The 27007-nt window shown below is 52.7% G+C and overlaps 1 protein-coding gene across 3 annotated transcripts in view; it reads right to left on the bottom strand.

Annotated features, from left to right (window-relative positions):
• SLIT1 (slit guidance ligand 1) overlaps positions 1–24768 on the bottom strand; it is a 164821-nt gene extending 140053 nt beyond the window's left edge. The window contains exons 1-3 of one of the 3 annotated variants that reach the window (XM_073904383.1): positions 24188–24768; positions 3776–3847; positions 1661–1732 (exon numbers count right to left, since the gene is read on the bottom strand). In XM_073904383.1, the coding sequence (XP_073760484.1) occupies positions 1661–1732; positions 3776–3847; positions 24188–24384 (341 nt within the window). In that variant the 5' untranslated portion in view covers positions 24385–24768. The remainder of the gene's footprint in view (positions 1–1660; positions 1733–3775; positions 3848–24187) is intronic. The other 2 variants (XM_073904381.1, XM_073904382.1) reach the window with 2 other exon arrangements.
• Between the last annotated feature and the right edge of the window lie 2239 nt (positions 24769–27007).

The following is a 27007-nucleotide window of genomic DNA, read 5'->3' as shown; positions in this document are numbered from 1 at the left end:
CCCCCACCCACCTTCCCTCCTCCTGCAGCGCGTGACAGCACCCAGAGCTGGAGCTGCAGGGGCTTCCGTCTGGATCCCAATCAGGGCCCCACAGCCAGGTAATGAATGTGGACTTTGTTCTGAGCCTTTGAAAGAAAACAAATACGGCACTAATCATCTATTCTCGCTGCAGGCTCCTTATCGCTCACTTTTAAGCCCGGATGAAGAATGCAAAAGAAAAGACTGCCTTGCTTTTTCTTCCAGGCTGCAGGAAGGAATGGACACAACCCTATTCTCCCCCCTATATTTAATATCTTACTTTCTTTGAAGTAAAAGAGAAAAGTGAGGTATTAGGTCATAGTCATTAAGAGCTCAGGCTTTGGAGGCAAAAGGACCCGGGTTCTAATCCCCTCTTCTGCACTTAATCACTTAATAATGCAAGTGCCTTAACTTCAGTGCCCCTCTGTTTCTCATCTGTAAAATACCACTGACCACAGTGTTGTTTTAAGGATTAAATGAGATATTGTAGGGCAAAGAGCTTATCTTGGTGGCTGGCAGAGAGTGAGGCAATCAACCATAGCTATAATTATAATTATAAATTCATTGTCAGAAAATCCATAAAAAAGATAAGCACAAAGAGTAGAATTAAAGTTACCTGATATCCCACCACTCAATGCAATGAGAGTTAATCTTCCCAATTACTTTCCTCCTCCTGTGTTCTATATACATAGAAGCTGATGCGATTTACATAAAAGTCACTTCCTGCCTTTTTCATTCAATATTATACTGTGAGCACATTCCAATGGCCTTCACTGTTCTTCAAAAGCGTGACTTGATACCCTACGTCTCACCAGAATGGCTTTCTCCATTTCTTTGTTGTTGTATTTAAATGATGTGCAAAGAATATCCTAGATATATACATTTTTAGCCACGTCTCTGATTACTGCCTTAAAATAAAATGCACTTTCTGGTTCAGAGGGTATGAACTCTAGGACTCTTGGTACCCCTTGAGAGCCAAAGCAAAGCGAAACAGTGAGACCATTGACCCTAGTGAATGTGTGTCCATCCCCCACCTCTCTAATACCCTATTCCTTTTTTTTTTTTCGTTATTGCCAACCTGAAATGCAAAACTTGATCAAGACCCATTTTTCAAATGCAAAAAGCCCAGGTTTGGAGAAAGCATGTAAGTCAGAAATATCTCCACCTTCCAGCTTCTGTGCTATGGCCCTGAACGCCCAAGACGCAGCTTCTCAGGTGACCGCTGGGTGTCCCCGACAGTCCCCTTGGCACACCCATTCTTCCTCACTGCCACACAACGGGAGCATGGACAGTGGTCACACCTGAGCTATGAGATTAGAGAAAGCAATTTCACTTCCTCTGTCCTGCGTGGGGTTTTTGCCATAATGCATTATCAGGGAAAAACAACAAAGAGAGTTGCATTTAGAGTGTGGGATGCAGACACCCTCCAGCTTTGTCCTCGCTCTCACCTCGTGATGAGGCTGTGGCCGCTTCTCCGGCTGTGGCTGCCCCCGGCTCCCATCAGCCGGCAGGAGGCCGGGGGTTGGGGGGCGGGGGGGGGCGTGCCGGCCTCTCCCCCACCCTGCCCTTGCTGCCGGGCTCAGCTGTCGGTGTCCCCTCAGCGCCACCCCACCGCCCTGAGCCTGCGCCCGCGGATACTCACAGCCGCTCCAGCTCCTTCATGTCGTCAAAAGCCCCCCGCTCCACCACTCCAATCTGGTTCTCCATCAGCTGCCTGGGGGAGCAAAGAGACAAGAACAGCTAGAGGAGGCTGGACAGGGACTCTGAGCAATAGCTAGCACCAGGGAGTAAAACGGTGCAGGGCCCAGGAAGCACACAGACCCAGGTCCCGGCCTGAGCGGACAAAAGTGCCCCCCAACCTTGCAAATTCCCGGCAGGTATCCTCAGCACGCCCAGGCCTGACAGCGAGGTGCACTTCCAGCCCCTGTGCCCGTGCAGACCCCTCTGCCGCCACCAGGCCCAAGGGGCACCAGAGCGCCAGGCCACGGCTCCAAAGGCATCCTGGTTCCGGGAAGCCGGGACCCAGGCGGCAGGGGCCCTCCTTCGGCCCAGAGGGCACATGTCTAAGAGGCAGAGCCAGGGCGATGGGCCAGTAGCAGGGGGAGGGGAGCCTGTGCCAACCGGGCAAAGCCCACACATGCAGCGAACACACTCCACAGTTGACAGACCACACCCCCTCTGCCTGCACCCCTACACCGCCTGGCTGCACCTGCTGCCCAGTCAGCCACCTGGCTCCATGAGGCCATACCTCCCCACCTCCAGCACTCCCTGCAGCCCAAGACGGCCGGCTGGCAGGCAGTTGGCTTGTTGCGTGCTACCTTCTGAGATCATCAAGTATATTTTCCTCCCTGCGTTTTCCCCTGTCCACTCCTAAGCAGTGGACCTCAGAGGAGGTTCGGGGTAGGGCAGGGGGCAGAAGCTGCTACCACGCGCTTCTCTTCCTCCACCTTGTTTCCAAAAGCCTGAGCTGTCGAGGAGCCCATGCTGGAGGACAGGAAGGGTGAGGGATGCCAGGAGGGAAGGAGGGTTTTCCAGGACTCAGAAGAGATTCCTGGAGCCTGGGAAGGAGTCAAAGGTCAGTGGGTTTGGGAGCAGCAAGACCCCTGCCCAGCGACTAATAGCTCTGACCCCAGTGAAGATGTCCCCAGCCCCCCCCAAAGACCCTCAGAGCTGCAAAGTAGTTCTGAAAGAACTGAGGCCCCAGGACCCTTGCACTACCCTGGGAGCAAGGGGTGAGGACCCTACGACTATCTGGTGTTGAACGTGTCAGAACGCATGCATGAGTCCGAGAGCTGCAGAGCAGGAAGAGATGAAGGGATCCACCCCTTCCCCCTCCTCACTCCTCACCCCTGCCCTGCTCGACAAGGGAAATGCTACAGACAGCTCCTTGGCTGGCCAGTGGCCAACCCCAATAGAGCCACACCTGCCACCTCTGGTATCTGCCACTGTCCAGCACCTGAGGAGAGCCCCTCTGTCCTCAACTGTCCCCACCCACCTACCCTCTTGAGTCAGGGGGAGCTGTAGCCTCACTGGGGAGTCTGTCTGAGGCACAGAGTCAAAAAAACAATGGAGACAGTCAAGGGCTGAGATGCATCCCCCAAAATTCATACACTGAAGCCCCGACCCCCAGTGTGATTTGGAGATGCAGCCTGTAGGGAGGTAATCAAGGTTTAATGAGGTCAAAAGGGTAGGGCGCTAATCTGATAGGACTGGTATCCTTATAAGAAGAGGAGGAGACACCGGAGACCTCTCTCTGTGCGCACACCGAGGAAAGGCCATGTGAGGACACAGCAAGAAGGTGGCCAGCAAGAGAGGCCTCACTGCAAACAACCCGGATGGCACCTTGATCACAGACTTCTAGCCTCAAGAACTGTGAGAAAATACATTTCTGTGTTTAAGCCCCCCAGTCTGTGGTCTTTTGTGTTGGCGGCCCCAGCAGACCAAGCCAGAGACCTAAAGCTTCCTCACGGTCACCCGGCCTTCCCTCATTCCAGGATAAGACGCCCCACCTGCCCAGCCCGGGTCCTGCCAGGTGGCGACCACTGGTGGCCGCCACGCCCAATTTCTCAGCCCTGCTCAGTCTCAGGCCTCACCATCACTCCCCCCAGCCCCGCTCAGGGCATCTGCAGACTGACTCCACAGGGAGAGGCCATGCCTGCCTACGACTCTACAGCCCACAGCCAGGGCTCTGCCTCGGACCCACAGGGCCATTGCCAAGGGTGGGAGGTGATGAGCGGGGGCGGCAGCCCGTACTCACAGCACCCGCAGTTGCTTGAGCCCCGCGAAGTCGTTTTTGTGGATCCGAGTGATGTTGTTCCCGTTGAGTTCCCTGGTGGACGAAAGGAGAAAGAAATGGTGAGATGCCCAGGGTGGGCCCCCAGGCCAGGGCTCAGTGCCACACTCCCTCTCCACCGAACTCCAGGCTGTCCTCTCACCAATGGGGCTGGGCGCTTCCCAGCCGAGCCCTGGGACGCCCACGTCTATGTCAAGGCCCAACAAGCCGAGGCCCATCTTTGCAGCAGATGTCCAGCCCAGGAAATGCACACGGCACAGGCTCGCTGCTGGGAGAGCTGTGGGAGCTGAAGTCATGGCTTTTGCCCAGAAAGAGCTCAGGCTGATTGGACAGACAAGACATTCATGCAGGGAAGAATCTGGAAACTAGCCAATGGGAGGTTATTCAGGTGGATCCCCCATCTGTAAAGTGTGGATAATAACTGTGACTATCTCATTGGGTTAGCCTGGGGCCTAAACAGTAAAGAGCATGGCCTGTGCTGGGAAAGGGCCCCTTGCAGACAGCGATGCTATGATCTGGTGGCGCAGTCTCCTACGAGCTGTCCAGAGTCGGAGCAGGGGAGAGCAGGGTGGGCCATGCATTTTACGACTGAGGATGTGGGATTCAAGCTGAGGCCTAAAAGACAAGGCAGATGTGCCCAGTGAGTGGGACGGAGTGGACGTTCCAGGAAAGAACGCCCCGGAGTATCTGGGGGCCGAGGGAGGAGACAGGCTGCGAGTCAGGAGCTGTGGGAAGCAGGGCTGGGGGAATATGAGTCCAGATCACAGAGGGCCTGAGAAAGCAAGCAGAGGAAGTCAGGGAGCCAAGGAGGCCAGCGGGCAGGAGCCCACCATGAGGTCAGTCCTGCATCGAGGGGAAGGAGAGCAGGGCCGAGGAGGGGAGGGGGCCCACTCTCTGGAACCCAGGGCCAGGCCTGAGCTGCAGTGCCTCCTCTGCCGGCAACCCCACCCCACCCCCCGCCTCTGGCCTTCCTCCCTTCAAGGCTACATGTGTTCCTCCTCGGCCCACCCCAACCACAACCTTGGACATGGACCCCACCTTAGAGGCTATCTGGCCCCCGCTGAGCCTCCTAGGGAAGCTCACTCGCCTCTGCCAGGCCACTTCTCTTTACAGTGAGCTAGTGCAGCCTCAGAAAAGCAGGTCCCTCCAGGAGGCAGCTACAGCACTCTCCAGAAAGTTCTTCCACTGAACCACATGCAGCAGGATCTCAATCAGGCCTAGCCCCATACCCAGCTTTCTGTCTTCTGCTCTGTCTCCCTGTGGCAGCTCTGTGTTCACATCCACCCCAACTCCTCCCCTTTCTCACCACGTCACAGTCACTCACGTGCTTGGCAACAACCTAACTACCCCCACCCCCACACGCGCGCACACACACACACCCTAGTCCCCTGCAGCCTGGCTTCCTCACTTACCAACCCCGGTCAACCCAAATCGCAGCTACTCTGAAAAACAGCAAGCTCCCTCTCCTGTAAGCATTTAGGAACTGTGTTTGGCCTAGACGATGTTCTAGAGTTGCATCCACTAAGAACCCCATATTACAGTTTCCACATACTCCAGAAACCAGGCTCTGCGGACACTCTCAGGAGGGGCTGGAAAGTAGTGACGGCACCTGTCTTACAGACGAGGACATTGTGCCTCAGAGAGGTCAGGTGTCTTCCAGAGGTCACCAGCTGCTCTATGACAGAGCAGAGATGTGGACATGGCCGTCTGATCCAGGGGCCCAAGCTTCTCCCAGCAGGCCGGGCCGGTGACAAGCGGATAACGCATTCAACCCGCCACTCTCCTGCCCTCCCCCCCCCCCCCCGCCCCGAGCCTGTCTTCTGATCCTGAGGAGCAGCGGGAAAATTTATTCCCTGCCCATATCTTTTCAAACAGGATCTCTCAGAGGGGCTTGAGGCCTCTCCAAGGTAATGAGAGCCCCAGACTGAGGCACTTCCCACCCTCGAGGCTGTGAGGAAGCCCTCTCCACATGAGACAGGCTCTTTTTTTTTTTTATAAGATTTTATGTATTTGTTTGAGAGAGAGATCGAGATTGAGAGAACGGGTGGGAGGAGGGGTGGGGGAGAGGCAGACTCCCTGCAGAGCAGGGAGCCGGATGCAGGACTCGATCCCAGGACCCTGGGATCATGACCTGAGCCAAAGGCAGACGCTTAACCAACTGAGCCACCCAGGAGACCAAGACAGGCTCTTTCCAACATGAGGGTCTTTTCTCTTGAACTAAATAGTCTTCCCTGAAACAGCCACCTCCGAGCCTCACCTGCACAGCACCCCAACCTGCTCCTTCCACTCACAATCGTGCTTTAAGCATCGAGAACATCATCAACAAGCCCTTCAAATTGGTTCCCTCTGCAAGCAGGGCTGGTTTCCCTTGGGCCATCCTGCTGAAACTTTCATCCCCAAACCCAAAACCACAAGGAATTTTGGGGTGTTTTAATTTCTTGATTATAATGATACATCGGCACTGATAACAAGAGCAAAAATGTTAAACTTAAATGGACATCACCAGAGCAATGTTTAGTTGACCTTCCCGCACATCTGAGAAACCAGATACTACGCAGTCATTTAAAAGGGTACAAATCATTTTGTACTCACAGGGAAAGATGTCCATGATACAGTTTGTGGTAAGAGGGTTACAAGACAGCTTGTATTCTATGAGCCCACTCATGTAAAATCTATACCCATGTCCATCCTGGGATGTGCACAGAGCAAGCTCCCTTGGGGCTGTTTGCCACATATTAATGCCTATAACTGCTAAGTGCTGGTTTTAGTTTCTTTTTTATGCTTTTCTGCACTGCTTGAATTTTTTTTTAAGATTTTATTTATTCATTTGAGAGAAAGAGAGAGGGAGCACATGAGTGAAGGGGGAGAGGCAGAGGGAGAGGGAGAAGCAGGCTCCCCGCTGAGCAGGGAGCCCGATGCAGGACTCGATCCCAGGACCCTGAGATCACAACCTGGGCCAAAGGCAGATGCCCAACCATCTGAGCCACCCAAGCACCCTTGCTTGAATTTTTTAAATTATATCTATATTTTTACAAGCCAACAAAATATTCCAGTTACTGCATTTAAAAATAAGAGTAATACAGGGCACCTGGGTGGCTCAGTTTGTTGGGTGTCTGGCTCTTGTTTTTGGTTCAGGTCATGAGCTCAAGGTCCTGGGATCAGGCCCCCCCGTCAGGCTCTGTGCTGGGCATGGACCTGCTTGGGGTTCTCTCTCCCACTCTCTCTCTGCCCCTCCCCCACCCATGCATGCTCTCTCTCTAAAAAAAATACTAACAAAATAAATAAAAATAAAAATAAGAGTAATACATGCACATTGTTGAATTTTTTCAATTTTCTGAAGAATAAAAAAAAAATTAAAATCACACATCAATTCGTCCCCCAGAATTAACCCCTGTTACAATTCTGGAATAGTTTCTTCCAAGCCTGTTTTCTTTGGACACAATTTTTATGTAGTTGAAATAACTTAATAAATATTGATTGAAGACTTACTATTTGCAAAGTATTTTGCAAGGTTCTGAAGATGCGGGGATGAGCGAGACGGGCATGCCTGGTACGCACCCCTCCCACAACCTTATACCCTGTTCGTCCCCCTGATGACTTTTGATGGCCGTCAATTATCCCTGCATTTGAATATATCAAGTTACTGGGACATTCCCTGAACCCTGGCTACTGGACACCTGGGCTGCTTTGATATCGTTCAATTGTAAACGACACTGCACAAAGGTTGGTGGGCATTTGGGAAGAATACACTCCTAGATATGGTACTATTCAGCCAAAAGTCATGAAAAAGCTGATGAATTTTACAATAACTGGCTCATTCTTTCTCGTGGCAACCATGGTTTATAAGACAATTGACTTCAACAATTGTTCATTTCACAGGCAGCAAAACTGAGGCAAAGGAAAATGTTAAAACTTGTCTGAACAAGGCCGGGCCCAACATGGAAGTCAGGAATCCCTGAGGATGGAATTCCCACGAGGTGTGCTGGGGGCTGCGGGTGGAGGGCTCACAGGGGCTTCTGGCGACATCAGAGTCACATGCCTCTCTTCTTCCCCTCTGGCACCAAGCCCCACTGCTGTCAGACTCCAGACCCGGTCCTTAGCCCACCATCAGGCGGCTCCACCCCGTCCTCCTCACTGTCCGCACCCCACCTCACCCCCATGCAGGAAAAGACCTGGGACAGCAGGCAGAACAATGGGCAAATACAGCCTCTCTCTCTACAGGCCCCGCCGCTTCCGGACAAGAATGTCCACGGACACCCTAGCCCCCCCAGCCCCCTGCCTACCCCCATCAGCCTCGCTCTCTCACCCAGGAGCCAAGTGTCTCCTCTCCGGGGAGCGCCCTCTGGAGGCAGCCTGGGAGGCAGCGGCAGCTCCCATCAGGCACCCAGGTCTGAGGGCTGCAAAGGAGGCAGTATCGCCACCTGGGCCCAGAGAATCGAGTTTCCAACACAGGCCAACCACTTCCCCTGAAACCCTCAGCGGAGGCCGCTGGAATGAGGCAAGGAGGTCATTCTTCTCCAGCGCCTGATTCCTCCAACAGGTGGTCCTTGAGTGTTGCCACGGAGCCTCCCTCCCCAGCAAGCCGCCTGGGAAAAAAGAAGCTGGGAGAAGCTGCTGTGACCTTAAGACCTTTGCAGCCAGAGCAGCCAAGTGAGGTGGGCCTCCAGGGGGGTTCCAGGCCTGGTTTCCAGGAAGAACCCAGATCCAGAGCTCCCCAGGCTCCCTGAGGTTCTTGCCGCCAGAGCCCACATCCGCCACTCCTCCCGACTAGGCACCCACCGTGTGCAGGCTCTGAGCCTAACTCCGAGCACGCTTCATCTCACTCCACCCTCACCCTCACAGGGAGTCGAGTCATGTTCTCTCTACCTTGCTGAGGAGGAAACTAAGGCACAGAACTGGTGAAGCGATGGCCCAGGGCCACACAGCTAACTAGGGGTAGGGCTACCGGTGATTCCATGTTCTTTCCCCCCCCCCATCATGATGCCTCCTGCCAACGACTCTGTCGAGGCCACCCCTCGCCCCAAGTGCTCATGAGAAACAACTTGGAGACTTTGGGTAGGAAACCCTGGGGCCCTGTTCTAAGACCATGTGCTCTGCCTAAGCAACAATATCAGGGGGTCCCCAGCTGGCTGAGCCATGTGTGTTCTTAGTGACTAAGAGCTTAGCCTTGAGAGCCAAAATGTCTGGCTTCAAATTCCTGCTCCACCATCACTAGCTGGGTAACCTTGGACATGTAGCTCAAATTTTCTGTGCCTCAGTTCCCCCATTTGTACAATGAGGATAGTGATAGTACCCACCTCTTAGAGGTATGGTGAGGTGTAAATGACTTAATTTACTTTCTTTTTTTTTTTTAAGACTTATTTACTTATTTTAGAGAGGGGTGGGCAGAGGGAGAGGGAGAGAGAATCTCAAGCCGCCTCCCCACTGAGCACAGAACCCAACACGGGGCTTGATCTCAAGACCCCGAGATCAGGACCGGAGCTGAAACCAAGAGTCAGATGCTTAACGACTGAGCCACCCACACATCCCAATGACTTAATACTCCTAAAACACCGAGAGTAGTGCCTGGCACGCTTTCTGCATCAGTATTACCTACGGAGATTAATTTACTATCACTATTGCTGCGGTTTCCCTCAAGGACATGGCTCCACCAGGAAGGTGGTGCCCCAGGCTCAGCTCAGGCTGGTGCTGGACAGGCCGGGCCCCACTGAGCAGGGAGGGGCCGGCAGCTGCCCATGCCCTGCAGGCCCCGTGATGGGAAAGCCCGGGGAAGATGGCCTAAGACAATTCTCTCTCTTCCAAAAGTGAGGAGTGTGCATCCATCCTTCCCCCCCAGGAGGGGATACACTCCAGCGGCAGATGGCCCTGGTTTGCATCAGCTCCTGTGTGGTCCTAACCTGAAAGAAAAGCCTCAGTAGTAGAAGATTTTGGAGAAAATCCTCTGAGGCAAAGTTACCAAGATAAAAACAAAAACACACAAGGATTTCTTGAATCCTCTCAAAAACAAGAATCTGATCCCCAGAACCTGGGTGTTTGGTGACACACTGAAAGAACCCCTCAGATCTCTAGCGCCGTGGGACTAAACAGCCTGGGTCCCTCACAGCGTGTTCTGGGGGGTCCCACGTGCCTCACGAGCAGTTCTTGCCCTAGAGCTCCACCCCTTCTAGGGCTAGTTCCCTAAGGGACCAGAACCTTCCCACACCGCCCCAAGCCTGCAATGGCAGCGGGGAGGCTCAGGCGACCCTCCAAATCCCTTCCTGCCGGATCTCCAGAAAAATAAACATGCAGCTCTGACTGGGGCTGAGACAGTCCTCTGGGATGGGGAACCGTACACCGCGGCTCTATCCTTTGAAATACTACGCTGGCCAAATCGTTGGCAATGAGAGCCTGCAGAGTCAGAAGGGAGAGCGGAGGGAAGGAAGAATTTCCCCACCCAGCCAGGGCCCCCGGACGGCAGGCTGAACACCCCAACCTGCAGGCCGCCCAGCTGCATGCCCATGCCCTTGTGCCTGGAGCCCCGCAGAGCCACCTCACCGGGTGCCCCACGCTCCCTCTGGCTCCCCTCCAATCTGCTCTCCTAGCCACAGCCAGGGGGCTCCTTTCAAGATGCGGATCTGATCATGTCACTCCCCACTTAAGCCCTTCAATGAATCCCCATTGCTCTTGGAATTGAGACAAAAATCTCCTCACCAAGAACAACAAGGCCCACATGGCCTGCGCCACACGCCCCCCATTCTGATCCGCTCCTTCCTGTGAACGGCCATCCCCTCTGCCTAGAATACTCCTTCCTCTTTGCCTGATTCCAACTCTTCCTGCAGGTCAAACTCCCTATTACAGACCTGCAGAACGCCCCAGCCCTCCTGCAGCATGAGCCAGAGGCAATTTTATATGGATAAGGAGGCTTCCTTGAATGTTCCCTCTCTCGCTGTGTCTCTCTCTGTCAAATAAATAAATAAAATCTTTAAAAATATGTATATAAAAATAATAATAATAAATAAAATTTTAAAACAAAAAAAATCAAAAATTAAAAAGAAATGCTCCCCCAAACGGACATCCGCCAAGAAAAGCTCCACACACAAGAGTGTTACCAATGACTTCCCACACAGCCCACAGGTTTAAAGGCAGATTCTTCCTCAGTAGCTCTCGCAGGAGAATACCAGCCCCCAGGGTTTCAGCTGCTCCGCTCTTCTACTTCCTTCAACACCCCAGCACGCCTGCCTCAGAGCCTTTGCCCATGCTGCTCCTCAGCCCAGAACGGCCCAGAACGGCCCAGAACGGCCCTCGACTCCTCACCTGCCCACCGACACACACACCTGACTGACCCCTGCCATCCTTCAGGGCTTCAGTGGAAACATGTTCCAGACCAGCCCCCACTATGCGTTCACTCAGCTCCTCTCCCAGAGCTGGGATTGGAATTTGGAGTCGTGTACAATATGAGGTCCTTTGTTAAAGGCCAGTCTCTCTCCTGCCAGGCTAGGAAGGGCAGAAGCCACCTCTGGTCCGCTCCCTGCTATCTGCCCAACACCCTCAACACAGTACATGTTCACTAAACCGAGGGAAAATAGGCTGAATGAGCAATCCTGCCCACCGAGCCCAGCTGCTGCTGGCATATCTCAACCGAAGTGTGGCCCACACAGTCCTCAGGCATCCGTGGGTGGGTCATGATCAGGAGGCTCCCCCAATCCGTCCCCCAGCAGAGCGCACAGGCCTGGTACCAACCCCAGCGCTGCCGGGCCTGCCCTGCAGCATGCAATAACTCAAGAAGCCCCAGGGACGAGTAGTTGGGGGCCCCAGGCCAGGGCAGAGTTGCTACTGATCCCTCTCTTCCCTGGGCCCCTGGGGACTCGTCTTGTCACCTTGGCTTGAATACTAGCAATATCCACACTATCATAACCAAGCCAGCTCATTTAAGCCTCATGATAAAGCCTGATTCAAATGCTTATTATCAGTTCTGATTCACATTATGAGGAGACTGAGGCAAAAACATTTAAGAGACTTGTTCGAGATCAGCTAGCTGATAAGTAGGTTGAGGAGGCAAGCCCAAGCATGTCTGACTCCGGGGCCCAGCTGGCTCTTTTTTTTTTTTTTAATTCCAATAAAATACACGTAACAAAATTTACCACTTTAACCATTTTAAGTTCAGCAGTGTTAAGCGTATGCACATTGTTGTACAACAGATCTCCAGAGATTTTTTTCATCCTGAAAAACCAAAACTCTGTTCCCATTAAACAGTAACTCTCCATTCCTCCCTCCCCCTTGACCCTGGCAACCACCATTCTGCTTGTCTCTATGAATTTGACTCTTTGGTTTTTTTAAGGTTTCATTTATTTATTTGAGAGAGAGACAGAGAGCAAGAGCAAGAGAGAACAAGAGAGAGAGAGAGCAGAGAGAGAGTGCATGAACTGGGTGGAGGGGCAGAGGGAGAGGGAGAAGCAGACTCCCCGCTGAGCAGGGAGCCCCACCTGGGTTCGATCCCAGGACCTTGGGATCATGATCTGAGCCAAAGGCAGATGCTTAACCGACTGAGCCACCCAAGTGCCCCGTGAATATGACTATTTTAGATACCTCATATAAGTGGAATCATACAGTATTTGTCTATGACTGGCTTATTTCATTCAGCATAATGTCCTCAAGGTTCATGCACGTTGCAGCATGTGACAGGACTTCCTTCCTTTTTTAAGGCTGAATTATATTCCACGACATGTATGCATACACCACATTGTGTTTATCCACTCATCTGCAGGTGGACACTTGGGCTGCTTCCACCCTCTAGCTCTTGTGAATAATGCTGCGATGAACATGGGTGTACAGGTATCTTCAAGGCCCTGTTTTCAATCTTTTGGGTGTATACCTAGAAGCAGACTTGCTGGATCATATGGGTAATTCTGTTTAATTTGTCAAGGGATCATCAGAATGTTTTCCAGGGGGGTGCACCATTTTACACTCCCAAAAACAGTACACCAGGGTGCCAATGTCCCCATATCCTCCCACCAGCTGTTATTTCCTGGTTTTTGAGAGCAGTCATCCTGATGGGTAGGAGGTGGTCAGGGCCCAGTTGTTAACCCATTTCCATGCTGTATTCTGTTCTGAGGTCCAGACCCCACCCTAGTCTCTTCGTTACCAAGGTCTGGCCTTGCTCTTGCCAATCCCCATCCCAGGTCTGGGGCCCACCCCTAAACCACAGCCTTGCAGCCAGTGCCTCACTGCCAGCCACCAGGTCTCTGTGTCCACTGCCTGTCAGCTCTCTCTCCACCCACTGCCCATTCCAGGCCCCTGAGAGGCTCTCCACCAGCCAAGTCCCTGACACTGACCTCCACCTGCAACACCACCTCCCTGCATCCCCCCCAACTCTGCTCACCACCCCCCACCCTGAAGCGGGACACCTCTCCCTATGCTGGCCTGCACTTGGGCCCCCCCTGTAAACGTGTGCAGGTTGGGCTCAATCATGGCCAGTTTGCCTTTATGCTTCAGTGCTAACCCCTGACAGGGGTTTTATAGGTGCTGAATGAATGTTTGATAAATGAATGGATGAAAGAAGCCAGGACTTATCAAGATATGAGGTATGGTAGTCCGATTTAAAACTAAACATGTACAAGTCTCAGAGCCTCAAGACTCAGGGACCCTGGGCACCCCACTCACCAGCCATCTGTGACCCCAGCAGATGATGCACCTCTCCGACCTTCTCATCATCAGCAGAGTGGTGATAATACCTTCCTCCCAGGACCGTCGTGAGCAGTAAAAGGGCAGAGGAGGGTAAAGCATCGCTCTGAGCCTGGCCCAGGTGGGGGGCTTTCCATGGTGACCGCTGACACCATCCCAATTCCTGGCTGCCACTCTCCTTCTCTGACCCATCTCCCGCATCCCCAGTTGGCTGGCTCCTCCTTTCCAAATCGCCGCCCTCCCCTCGGTGCTCCGGTCCACCTGCTCCCCCTCGGAGCTCCTGCTTGTTCTCTCCTCCCACAGACTTCCTCACCACCGACTCACTCCCAGCCATCTGCCTTTGCCTCCCACTTCTCCCAGGAAACCAGCTGCCCAGCTTGGCCAGTGAGCCCCCACCACAGGTCCAGAAGCTGTCCTCGGCCCTGGTCCTCGCCCAGGTTAAGCCCCCTCCCCATCTCCAAACTCCTTCTCTGGCGCGGGCCGAGTTCCGACCCACCGACGGCCAGAAGTTCTTCCGGACTCCCCACCTTCCCCTCCTCATTGCCTGCCCTCCTTTTTTTTTGTTTAATTGAGATATACAACTGACACACAACATTACATTAGTTTCAGGCGTACAACATATTGATTAGATGTCCGTATATATTGCAAAATGATCAGCACAGTAAGTCTAGTTCACATCTGTCACTTCACATAGTTATTTCTTTTTCTCGTGATGAGGTCTTTTAAGATCTACTCTCTTGGCAACTTTCAAATACACAATGATATACAACAGCATATTATTAACCGCAGTCTCCATGCTGTACATTATCTCCCCCGGACTCACTGACTTTGTAACTGGAAGTCTACCTTTGGACCACTTTCAGTCATTCTACCTCCTGCCGTCCTAATGTGGGCAGAAACTAAGGGCAATCTTCATGGGTCTACGAAGGATGTACTTTCCTCGCCAGGAAACCCCAGCAAGAAGCAGTGTTTCCCACATGGTGTTTTGGGCACCTCCTGCATCTGCATCACCTGAATTGCCTTTGCAAAAACCTACTGAATCCACATCTCTCTGGGATGGGCCTAGGAATCTGCATTTTGTGCCAGCTTCCCAGGAAAGTTTTTTTTTTTAAGATTTTATTTTTTAAAGTAATCTCTATACCCAACATGAGGCTCAAACCCACAACCCTGAGATCAAGAGTTGCATGCTCTATCAACTGAGCCAGTTAGGTGCCCCCCCAGGAAATTCTTATTCCCGTTGAAGTTTCTGTTCCAACTCTTCGCCATGAGGCCCTCCCAAATGTCTCTCTAGTCCACATACTCTACAGAGTCACCATCCTCTATTCCTATCCTTAGGGTCATCTTTTTCCTGTAGTTGATTATTGGCAATGCAAACAAAAGAGATAGAAGCCAGCTTCACGGCTTCTCCTCCAGGATCAGCCGCCCTCCCCAAATTCACTCCATTCACAAAATCCTTCTCCCAGGCTGGAGCCTTGGGGCCCCATGACCCTCCTATTTGTTCTCTCTGCACCTTCTGCCTCGGTCTAGACCTGTTTCCTCCTGTGCCTCGGCCTCTGTGGCCTAACTCCATGAGGGCTGTGGCCAAAGCCTACTGCTGATGTGACAAATTACCACACACTCAGGGGCTTAAAACAACACAGATGTATTCTCTTATAGCTCGGGAGGCCACTTTTGGCTCGTGGCCCCTCCTGTCACCACTCCCACCTCTTGCTTCCATTGTTACATCTCCTTCTCCAGCCTTGACCCTCCTGTCTCTCTCTTAAGGGACCCAGGGATGACATCGTGCCCACCCCAATAACGCAAGATCATCTCTCACCTCGAGATCCTTAACTGCATCTGCAAAGCCCCTTGTGCCACGTAAGGCAACATAGTCACAGATTCCCAGGATTGGAACATGGACAGCTTTGGGGACCATTATTCAACCCATAACGACTATATTTTCTAAAGCAAAGATCAGAAACATAAAATGTCTTACCAAATGTTTAAAAAAAAAAAATCATCAAACACACCTTTTGTGAGCATCTACCATGCACTAGACAATGGAAATACAAAGATACATGAGACACAGCCCCTGCCCTCAGGAAACTCAAAACCCAAGGTACCCATCAAAAAACCAGCTTCTTAAAAAGCAATAAAGTGCTCTTCCCTACAGAAGAATTCCAATTAATGAAAGTAGAAGGAATGAGGGAAATAGAAAATCAAAATTGGATAATAATGGTTGCAGGCAAGATAAATTAATGGGTGCTAAAATTAGTAGGTAAGAATTTGAGGACAAAAAGGCAATGGCAGTCTCAACATATCTCCCCCAGATATTTATTAACTGCAGACGCAAATTCAGGAATGTCAAGGGGAAGAAAACTGGCAGAACACCATTATAACCAAGAGATTAAGGTTACCATCACCAGCAATGAGATGTATCAGCGTCACCGACTCCCCAGTGGGATGCCCCGAGAAGAGCACACCATCCCTATCGCTTTCTTGCCAAAATTCCATAACCTCAGTCCAATCAGGAGGAAACACCAGACAAAGCCAAAGTGAAGAGCACTCTACAAAGTAACTTACCAGTACTTTGCAAAAGTGTCCATGTCATGAAAAGCAAGAAAAGACTAAAGAATTGTCACAGACTAAGGGAGAATAAGGGGAAATGACAACTAAACACCATGTGGAATCCTGGACCAGATCCTAGAATAGAAAGAGGACCTTAGTGGAGAAGCTGGTAAAATCCACATAAAGTCCGTAGCTTAGTTAATAGTCTTGTACCCATGTTAATTGCTTAATTTTGATCATTGCACTATGGATAAGAAAGACACGAACACTAGGGGAAGCTGGGTGAAGGGTATATGGCAATTCTCTCTCAGTACTATTTTTGCAACTTTTCTGCAAGTCTAAAATTATTTTAAAATACAAGTTTTCAAAAATTTTTAAAGAATAAAAATACAGCAATGGCAGCAAAACCGTTGTCCCAGACAAGCCAGAAATCACAGTCATGGTCACCATAACCAACTGGTCTCCCCGTTGCCAGCTGGTCTCCAGTTCCATTTATTCCCCCACACCAAAGCCAGGCAACAGAATGTCTTAAAACACTATTTTGCACTTGTCACCCTCCATTCAAAACCTCTGGGGGTAAGTGCTCAAAGGGTCTTTTCAAAGGGACACAGGGGCAGCTTGAAGGGACTCCCACCAGCCAAACGTGGGACACTCTGAACAGCAAAATAAATAACGACAATAACAAATTATAACCCAAAGAATAAAATAGCAATCCATGAGTCCATACTGTAATAAAGACAAACAGATGGAGGAGAAGGGAAAGTTCCTTCTTGCAGTAGAATGCCAAGTAATAAACGGAGAAGAGAAGAGGAAGTTAGAAATGTCTCAGCAATGGGTGTTAACCCTAGTGAAAGTCTGGTGAAGAACAGGATATTTACAAAGCCTCGAAGTAGCCCCCCCCCCAACAAATGGCTTATTAATAATAAAGGGGGAAAGAGTAGCTTTTCAGCAGAGAAGCCTGGCAGACACCCACTTACCGAGTGATCAAAATGAAAATCACCAATATTGGGACAAATTGACGTCATGACCCACTAAGAAGGGCAGAACATCACTAACTTAGCATTCCTGCCAAAAGGACATAACCTCAATGTGACAATGAGGACAGAGCAGATGAAGCCAAGCTGAGGGACATTCTACAAAATAACTGGCCTGTATTCTTCACAAATGTAGAGGTCAAGAAAAGCAAAGAAAGGCCAAGTAACTAGGCCAAATTAAAGCAGACTAAAGAGCTGTGACAAGTCATTGTCATGTGTGATCCTACACACACCTCTGATCGCTACAAAAGACACTGTTGAGACCATCAACAAAACGCAAACATGAACAATAGAGTAAATAACAGTACTGTGTGAATGTTACATTTTCTGATTTTGATAGCCTTATTCTTCTCAGAAAAACACACACCAAACTATTTAGAGGAAACGACTTACATCTTCAACCTAATCTTTTTTTTTTTTTTTAAGATTTATTTATTTGAGAAAGAGAGAGAGCACACACACGCCCAAGTCGGGGGAGGGACAGTGGGAAAAAATCTCCAGGAGACTCCCTGCCGAGCTCAGAGCCGGACACGGGGCTCCACCCCGCGACCCATGAGATCATGACCTGAGTGGAAACCAAGAGTTGGACACATAACCAACTGAGCAACCCAGGCGCCCCTAATCTTCTTTTAATTTTTTTTTAAAGTAAACACTATGCCAATGCCCAACATGGGGCTTGAACTCATGACCCCGAGGTCAAGAGTCACATGCTCTACCGACCAAGCTAGCCAGGCACCCCTCCAACCTAATCTTAAATAGTTCCCCCAAAATTGTGCATGTGTATTCATCGGGTCCCTGCTCAGCAGGGGAGTCTGCTTCTCCCTCTGACCCTCTTCCCTCTCGTGCTATCTCTCATTCTCTCTCTCAAATAAACAAATAAAATCTTTAAAAAATTGTGCATGTGTATAATATATGATAAAGCAAATGGGGAAAAATATAAACAATTGAATCTGGACAACAGATATATAGGAGCTCCTAATACTTTTGTTGCAACTTTCTTACAAATTTGAAATTATAACAAAACAAAAAGCTACAATGGCACAAAGGATTTTTTTGGGGTGATAAAAATATTCTAAAATTGGATTATGGTGATGTTTGCACAACTCTGGAGATTTAAAGAAATCACTGAATAGTTTTTTAAAAAAGTATAAAAATACACACACTCCCTCTGATGGATTCCTATTTCCCAGCTGCATGACCTGGTGCCCACCCATTACTTGAATCTTCTCTCTCAGAACTCAGCAACACAAATGTGCACCCCACTGGCTGGATCTGCTCCTTACTCTCCTTCCCAAACGCACGGCACACACTTTCTGATGCCCTTGATTCCCCCACCCTCTCACTTCAGCTCTGTCCCTCCCGAGGTCCTGCCCAGTCCTCAAGCCCCATCAGTCCAGCCCTTCCTTCCCACCTGCATGCCCATCTCCTCATCTCTAACACTGACAGAGTACCTTCTATGGGCCAGTATTATTCTAACCGCTTTACACGCAGTATTTCGTTTGAACTCACAGCCCTGCGAGGTAAGAGCTATCACTGGCTCCACTTTACAGATGAAGAAACTGAGTCACTAGTGAGCCGGCTGGGATCTCTCAGGTAGTCGTTGATGGAGGCAGGATTTAAACAAGGCCATTCTCACACGAAAGCCTGCGCGGGCAGCCACTGTGCTCTGCGTCCCTAGAGACATCTTGACACATTTGTTCTTCTGCAGACAGACCTTTCTCGCCCACCAGCCTGCAGACTCCCTGGGGAGCGGGTCCCCACTCTGGACCTCTCTGAACACTATGCACACGGCAGGTGCCCAACAGCTGTTTGTCCGCCACAGGCTGGGTTCCAGAAAGAAGAGGAGGGGGTCGCAAACTCCATCAAAAAGAGGAGCCAGTTTTCCACCACCCACCCTCCCCAAGCACAGCCCAGCTCCCTGGCTACTGCCCAAGGCCCGGCCGTCATCTGCTCTGGGTAATAAGTATTTGTATGGCGATAATTACAGCATTTGGGGAGAAAATCCCATTAAGCAAGAGCCCTGCCGAGCTGCTAATGCCGGCACAGAACGGGAGGCGGCAAGTCCGCCAAGCTCCCGTCTGCTTCCAATAATGCAGGAGCTGCCGGTCCCCGCCGCCCTTCACCCAGCCCCAAAGAGCACGGCCGCCCCTGCTGGCAGCCTCGGGCAGCCGGGGTCACCAAGGGCCAGCCCCCTGCCTCAGAGCCGGCTGGGAGGCAGGAGCAGCGTGAGCTGGGGCTCCAGAGCACCGGGGGCTGCACAGGAAGGGAAGAGGGAGCAGGGCCAGGCTGGGATCCAGCCCTGAGTGGCGCCCCAGTGCCTTTCCTGTCCCTGCCATTCTGTCCCCTTAATAACCATAATAACGCTACCACTTATGGGGCCCTAGCTGTGTGCCAGGCCCAGTGCAAAATGCGGCTCCCAGCACTACCGTAGGCGGTCCTCACAACCAGCCTCTCCTTTCAACCAGCAGGTCCTGCCATCGTCCCCACTTCAGAGGCAAGGCAACAGGGTGCTGAGAAGTCCCGCACTCCTCCGGGGCACTGACTCCAGTTTGCAATTACGTGTTTATTCTCATATTGCGCTACTCATCGCTTCCTGCCTTGCCGGACTAAAACTCAGGGAGGGACAGACTGTTTGGGCTTCTGTCCGGCACCGTTCCCTCTGCACCATGCAGCCCTTCAATAGACAGCTATCTGTTGAATGAATTAATTAAACCCCATAATCCGCCCAAGGTCCCCCCAGCTGCTGCACGGCAGAATGGGGCTAACAACGCAGGAAGTCTGGCTCCAGAACCATGCCATCACACCATCCACCCTGCAGAGAATCCCTGCCTGCTTCCCCGCCCACCCTGCTCCTTCTTCCAAACGCAGGAAATGGAGACAAAGATGCGTGGGGGCAAGGAAGGAGCACTCTGCGTAGCCAGACTCCAGGAGAGCAGGCTTGCAGCACAGCCAACTCTCACACGCTTACCTGCCCCACTGAACCCTCAAACCTTTGCTTGAGCTCCTCAGATAATAAAAATAATAATAACACCATCACCTAGTTAAATCACAAAGCATTTTCACACACCAGCCCTGTGCCAAGCATTGGGTCCTCTACGTGCGTTGGGTCCTTTAATCCTCACCACCAAACTTGCAACACAGTCATCCTCCCCTTTTACAGATGGGGAAACTGAGTCTCACAACAGATGGAGTGATGGCACCAGGGGCCTGCCACCAGTCATGCAGAGCCCAGCAGGAAGCCCAGGGCACCTGCTACTGGAGACGCAAGCCCCACCCAAAGGCAGCACCCTCTGCAGAGTGCCGGTCTCCGCCCCAGGAGACCATGGTACAGACATGGCTTCTGTCTGGCCCCCGAGCCCTCCCCATGACCACCATCCAATCGTGATTTGGCATTCCAAACAGGCTGCCAGACAATCTGTCTGGGGTGCCCTGGGAAGTCTTCCTTGGGCCTGACCACCCAGCCCCATTGAATGGGGCCTCCAGTATCAGGAGGCCAAGCCGGGAAAAGGCAAGGGCCCTCCAGGCCTCTGCAGCAGGCAGGGAGCTAGGGCAGTGGACCAACTGGCCAGGGGGTGAGAGAGCGGGCCCCCAGAAACTGACGAACAGCAGACCACGCTGGGCTGGGCGTGCAAATGGAAGCCAGTGGGCCTTCCCCAGGGTCCTTCCTGGCCTTACCATCCTCGGGCCTCTCCCATCTCTGCACCTTGTACCCACAAGCCTAGAATGCAAGTGCCTGCCTGGGGTGGAAGGGAGAAGCGGTGTCCCCCCACACTACACTCTCTTACCACACTCTCCTAGATGCTCTAGTCTAAAAGACTTTTTTAATTAAAAAAAAAATCCAACTGAAAGTCAAAGTCCTTGAGTGGGAGAAAAGACAATTAATAGCGGCCACGGCTGGGTCCCTCTGAGGCTGAGTTCTACAAAGAGAGGAGGCTTCCAGGCCTCCTCCACCACAATCCTAACCCTCACTCTGTATTTGAATCGTTCCACGGCAGTGAATTATTCAGCGTCGCTTCCTCACCCAGCCCACCAGCCCCACAGCCCCTCTGGCTGAGCCAATTTCCTCCGCAGCTCTGCGGCCTGCACGGCCTCTTCCCAAATGTCCCTGCAGCACACCAACTTCTTCCCACTTGGGGGGATAAGCCTGCACCCAGAGCTATGGGATATAGGATCATAAACTTGCCGGGCCTCACAGGCTGCCATAGAAACTGCCCACGAGACAAAAGGCGAATGCACAGCTGCAGTCTCTCCAAATTTCACAGCCTCGGAAGCCGCTGTTCCGGGCCCCGGGACTGCACGACGCCCATATCGATGAGGGAGAGCGTTTGCTACAGTTATTTTGAGTCCGGCTATGTTCTCACCAAGGCCTCTTCTTGGGGTGTTCTTTCCTTCCTCAAATGGCCCTTTTGAGGCCTACCTGCTGCAAAGTCAGGCTCCCTCTGTCTTCTACATCCTTTCCCCACCCAAGAAGTTTTGCATACAGCAAAGACCAGACCTCCCCTGACTCCTCCACAAGAACTCACCCGTGGATTCCATCCCCGAAGTCCCCAAAGGGAAAATCCAGGGAAAGAGGACTTCCTGACTCTTCCCAACCTTCCCAGCCTCAAGCCCCATCACATCAGACTGGACACAGCAAGCTGGGGGACAGCTGATCCGTTCACCCATCAGGCTGGCTCAGGCGCACCTGCAGGCCTTTCGCTCATGCATTCCCTCTGTTTGGGCTGCCTGCCCTCTCTGCTGAGCAGGCTTCCACCAACCACTCTTGGGTCCCAAAGTGTGCTAATAAAATGGTCTAGCTTCTGAGAAGCACCTTCCCCCCAAGAAGAGTGCTTCCCACCCCAATGCTCCCCACCACAGCCCCATCACACTGCTAGCCTCGCCCTCTCCCAAAAGCTTACAGTTAGCTGTCCCCTGTCTGGGCCTCTCAACTGTACATCCCTTGAAGGCAGGGACTTGTTCACTCCCTGCTGGAGCCTCAGCACTGAGGGCAGTTCCTGGCCCTGTAAACATTTGCTGAATTAAAGAACGAGACTCTTCTCCTGATCCTATAGTAATAATGCCTCTCACTCCGTGAGCATCATAATGAACTAGGCACTTTCCACACATTATCTTTGGTCCTCACAAGAACCAGAGACTTTAGTATCAGCAGTCCCATTTTCTGAGTGGAAAGCAACTAAGGCTCAGAGAAGTTAAGTGACTTGCCCAAGGTCACACAGCAACCTAGGCCATTGGACCCCAACTCTTTCTTTTGCACGAGGAAATTTCACTTCCATTCCACTCTGATTGCAAGAGAGCTCATGAGTTCCTGAACATCAAAAGAGACACTGTCCTCAAAACTAAAGGTGGAGAGAAAGAGCAAGGGATGAGATGACTTCAAGATTCAGATCCAAAAGCAAATGTAAGGGGCTACTATGTCTCAGACCTAGGCTGCTACCAGGGTAACAGCTGCAGGAGAAATGCCCTGTGGACGAGGCAGAGGAACAGAGAATAGATCCAGAGTGAACAGGTGTAGAGAATGACCCTGCAACCTCAGGGGTCTTCTGGGCAGATTTCTGATGCCCAGTCCCTCTCCACGGCCACATAGTGGCCGCATAATGCGCAGGAAACTTGATTCGGTCCAACCTCTCTCCACACCAGCATCTCTCCCCAGCCCCCCAACACACACTGTCCTCACACACACTATCCTCTCTCTCTCTCTCTCTCTCTCTCTCTCTCTCTCTCACACACACACACACACACACACACACACACACACACCAATTCCCATCTAGACTGCATCTAGATTGCAAATTCTCCGAAACCTCCGTGGGAATTTTTCACTCAGCCAGGAAGAGTCTGGGGCAAATGTGTGCTCACTAATTGCTGACCTTGGTACAGAGTTTGATCCAGGAGACAGCTCTCCCCAGGGTCAAATTTCTGCCTCTGGCCGGCTGGGAGCCATGAAAATGTGCTCAAGTTATCGAAATCTGTACGCCTTTCCTGAGAGCCGCTGCAGTTGCCCAGGAGTGTGGGAAGGAGCATGCAGGTTTCAGAGGAGCCGGCAGCCTTCTCCAAAGTCCAGTTCAAAAATCTCCTGAGGCAGTCAGCTCTGCAGGCAGCACAAAGGCCCCCGCATGTGACCAAAGATCCACACACGTGCCCACGTACAGGGACTCTCACAACCTCCTATTACTGAGGTGACACCACGGATACTAGGAATTCACACAGAGGCACATTCTACAGGAGAATCTAGCAAAGCAAATTATATAGGTCCATAAACACACACACGGTAACCATACACACACACACACACACACACACACACACACACACACACCCTACAAAGCTCGGCGGGTCTAGAAAGGAACGAGTTTCCTCAAGAATTTAGAAGTGAGAGAGAATAAGGGAAGAGAAATGATTTTTTTTAATGACTTTCCATGGTCAATGTCTCCACTCCAGGCTCCTGACCGCTCAGCATGATTCACGGGACTCCCAGTCCAGATCACACCTACCCATTTCTGGGTGTCGATGTAACATACCCCAGGCCCCAAACCCAAATCCCTCAGGTCCCATTGTCTGCCTGGGTTGGGGATGGCTGGATGTGAGTTGGGGGACCAATGCCTGACACCTGCAAGAGAAGAATTCTTAAGGCTCTGGGGCAAACAATGGGGAGGAAGGGGAAGACTGGAAACTTCAACTCCATCCCATCTTGCTGCCCATCACCTGCCTCAAAGCCCAGTCCACACACACTGCTCAGAACACAGCCCAAGATCCATGTGCCCAAAAGGAGGTATGATGCCTGGCAGTTTGAGGAGCTTCCCCTTGGGTGCCAGGAAGGCTTTCTGGCACCAATTCCCAGCACCCTGGAGGAATAAAGTGCTGGCGCAGTGGGATGGGCCTGCCAGTGCTGAGTGCAGGGTGCAGGTGTGAGGTTGGGAGCTGCCAGCCCCGCCAGGGCCCTTTGAATCCCTGGAAAAGGAAACAGTGATGCTGCTGGCTCCTGGCTCGGGAAGGACCCTGGCAGGCACTGACCCCCCCTATTGGCTGCGGAGCCCGGGCCCCCAACGGTCCTGCCCCCACCCCAGTCCCGAACTGCGTCTGAGTGGAAGGGCAACCTCGGGGCTCCCTGCGCGCTGGGGATGGGGGCCGTACTCACAGGCGCTCCGTGTTCCGTGGGATGTTCTTTGGGATGGCCTGCAGCCCCGTGCCGTGGCAGTCCACCGTGGTGCCGGTGCAGGTGCAGAGGGCGGGGCACGCGGTGGCACCCAGGCGCCACGCGGCTGCCCACAGCAGCAGCCAGAGCTCGGGCCGGACGAGCCCCGCCGAGGGCCCCCTCCAGGACTTCAGCGCCATGGTGCCCTCACCGCGTCCCGCTTGTGTGCCAGACGGCGGCGGCCGCTTACCATCCCCGTCCGGGGCGGCCTCCAGGTGCAGTCCCGGGGCAGCGCCACCGAGGAGGCCCGTGCGCGGCGCCCCCACGGGCCGGAAGGCACCTTGCTCCTCCAAGCGACAGCGCCTGTGTGCGGACCGAGGGAGGGCCCTTGGGCGGAGGGAGCTCGGCTCCTCTCCGGTTTCTCGCTGGCTGCGTCTCCCTCTCCCCCTCCCTCCAGCTCCCAACTGACTGCTGCGAGGAGGAAAATGGGCAGGCCCCGCGCGCGCACGCACCCCGTGCACACACACACACACACACACACACACACACGCACGCACAATCACACACTCACACCCGCACGCTCGCTCCCACCCGGCAGTCATCCATCAATCGAAAAGCACACATCCAGGGCCAGACTCCTCCCCGCCCTCCCCCAGCACCCCCCTCCCCCGCCTTCCGAAGACCACTCGGCGGCTGCCTCGAGCAGCTTACAGTTTCAAAGGTGGAACCTTCGAGGCGCCTGGAGCGGGCAGGGGGCTGCGGGGGAGGGGATGGGAGAATGGCCACGGCCCGACCTGCCCAGTCTTGACCCTGGCCAGCTACACACACACACACACACACACACACACACACACACACACACACTGAGAGTATGTGCACACTTAGACGCACGCACTCGGTCTCGCAGCCCAGGCAGCTGGGCCAGAGTGCTGGAGGGAGATCTTATTTGGCTGCCTGGACCCCTTCCCCAGGGCCACAGACATGCTTTCCCCGACGGCAGAAACGCTTCCCAGGTCCCACCAGGCTTGATTTGTCAATACTCGGTGAAAGCAAGCCCCGTGCCCCAGGTCTCCAAACCACCTGCCGTGCTTAGCCTAGGACTTGGAGGACAGAGCCTGGGGGCAGGAGAGGGGGTAGTGTACAAAAGCCCTAGGCCCAGTACAGTGTTCTCCCCTCCCTCCACCAAGATGGCAGCAACCCCACTTGTCTGATGAGAAGCCTGAAGCTTGCTGCACCCAGATGAAAATGGCCCTGATTTGGACCTTTGCACCCAGGGAGATGTTATTTCTCCCCCACTGGACTACACTGGCTTCCCAGGTGGGGGTAAGGGGGTTGGCAGAGTATCAGTGGGGGTTGGAAATCCAGCAAATATCTTCCTCCACTCACACCAGCATTCCTCCATTCCTGACAGATGAAAACGAATGTTCAAGTCCTGTCATCAGAGGGCTGCAGAGAGGGCTGGAAAAGGGCTGGGTGGCCCGTTTGGCAGAGTAGCTCCACAGGCCACCATTGTCAGACCCCAAGCTTTTACCCTCCATCTTACTCTGAGGCAGGTGTAGACATAGGTGTGGACATGGGTGTGAACAGGAAATCCAGATAGGGAGAGAACTATCCTCAAGCCCAGAAAAGATGAAGAACCTCCCCCCGATCAAGAACAGCCGTGGTTTGCTTGTGTTCTATAGGATCCAGACGTCCTTTGTCCATCGGTCCCCCGATTCCGGGCCACTCCAGGGTGGCGAGAAGAAACACTTGAGCAGCTCCAGAAGCACCTCCCTTCTCAGGAGTTGGCTACCTGGGTTTCCCCTTGGGAGAAACCAGAAAGAAAGGTAGCTGGTCCAAGAGATGCCAGGATTAGGCACAGCACGGATACTGCTTGTCAGAGGGGGCTGGTGAGGTGTGGATGGGCTCCGCAAGATTCAAAGCCTTATCCACCAGGTATCCGAGACTTGGGGGTTTTCTTTGTTTTTCTTTTCCATTTGATGAAAATTTTACAGTATCTCTACTGTCATAGCACATAGAGAACTGTGCCTGTATGTCACAACTAATGTGGCTGGTGTTACGGGCTTTTGACAGTTCTTTTTAAAGTTTTTACACACTCCTGGCCTGACCTCCATCCAAGGCCATCGGTTGTTCAGCATCAGTTCAATGACAGCTCAGGAGGAAGGGGCTTTCTCACAGGTCCCCAGGGGATGTGATCTTAGAGAAGCTTCCCACAAATTAAGCCAGGGCTCCTCAGCCTATGAGGGCCTCCTCAGTGCTCTCCCTCACAAATTTCTCCTGCTTCTCGGCAGGGTGCTCAGCCCCCCTCTCCTCATGGGCCCTCCCCCGCTGCCTCAGGCAGAGTTAAATCCTCATTCCTCTGAGCCTGCTGCTTTATCCCCTCTTAGCTGGAGCTGTTCACACATGTGGCTCCTTCCCGGACACTCCTCCGGGGGCAGAGCCCGCCCCTTCCCCTGCCGCTTACTCATTTCCTCACTTGGGCACCTAACCCAGCACCTGCACTTAGTAGGCCTGTCACAGACGGCGCTCCGACTGTTGACATCCAGTTTCCAACTTTCTGCTCCAGCGGTGTCTCCCCAGCGCCGTGACCTCAGAGGGCTCCTCAGAAGCCAGGACCCATGTGGGGAAGAGGGACAGTGTTGATTAACTGGGCCACATGCCCTGGGGGCTTCAGAGCAGGCGGGTGCAGGGGTGGAAGGAGGGGTGGGAGTGGGCAGGGGGCAGCAAGATCAGTCCTGCCTGTGTCTCCCAAGAGCCAGCCAGTGCCCTAGAAGCTTCTAGACTAGCCTGGACAGTGAATCCCAAATTGTCCCCACCTGGCAA

Source organism: Callorhinus ursinus, unplaced genomic scaffold (genome assembly GCF_003265705.2).
Source record: "Callorhinus ursinus isolate GAN/ISIS: 27379988/994484 unplaced genomic scaffold, GSC_fseal_2.0 scaffold20, whole genome shotgun sequence".
Classification (NCBI taxonomy): domain Eukaryota; kingdom Metazoa; phylum Chordata; class Mammalia; order Carnivora; family Otariidae; genus Callorhinus; species Callorhinus ursinus.
This window is presented reverse-complemented; position numbering and strand designations above follow the sequence as displayed.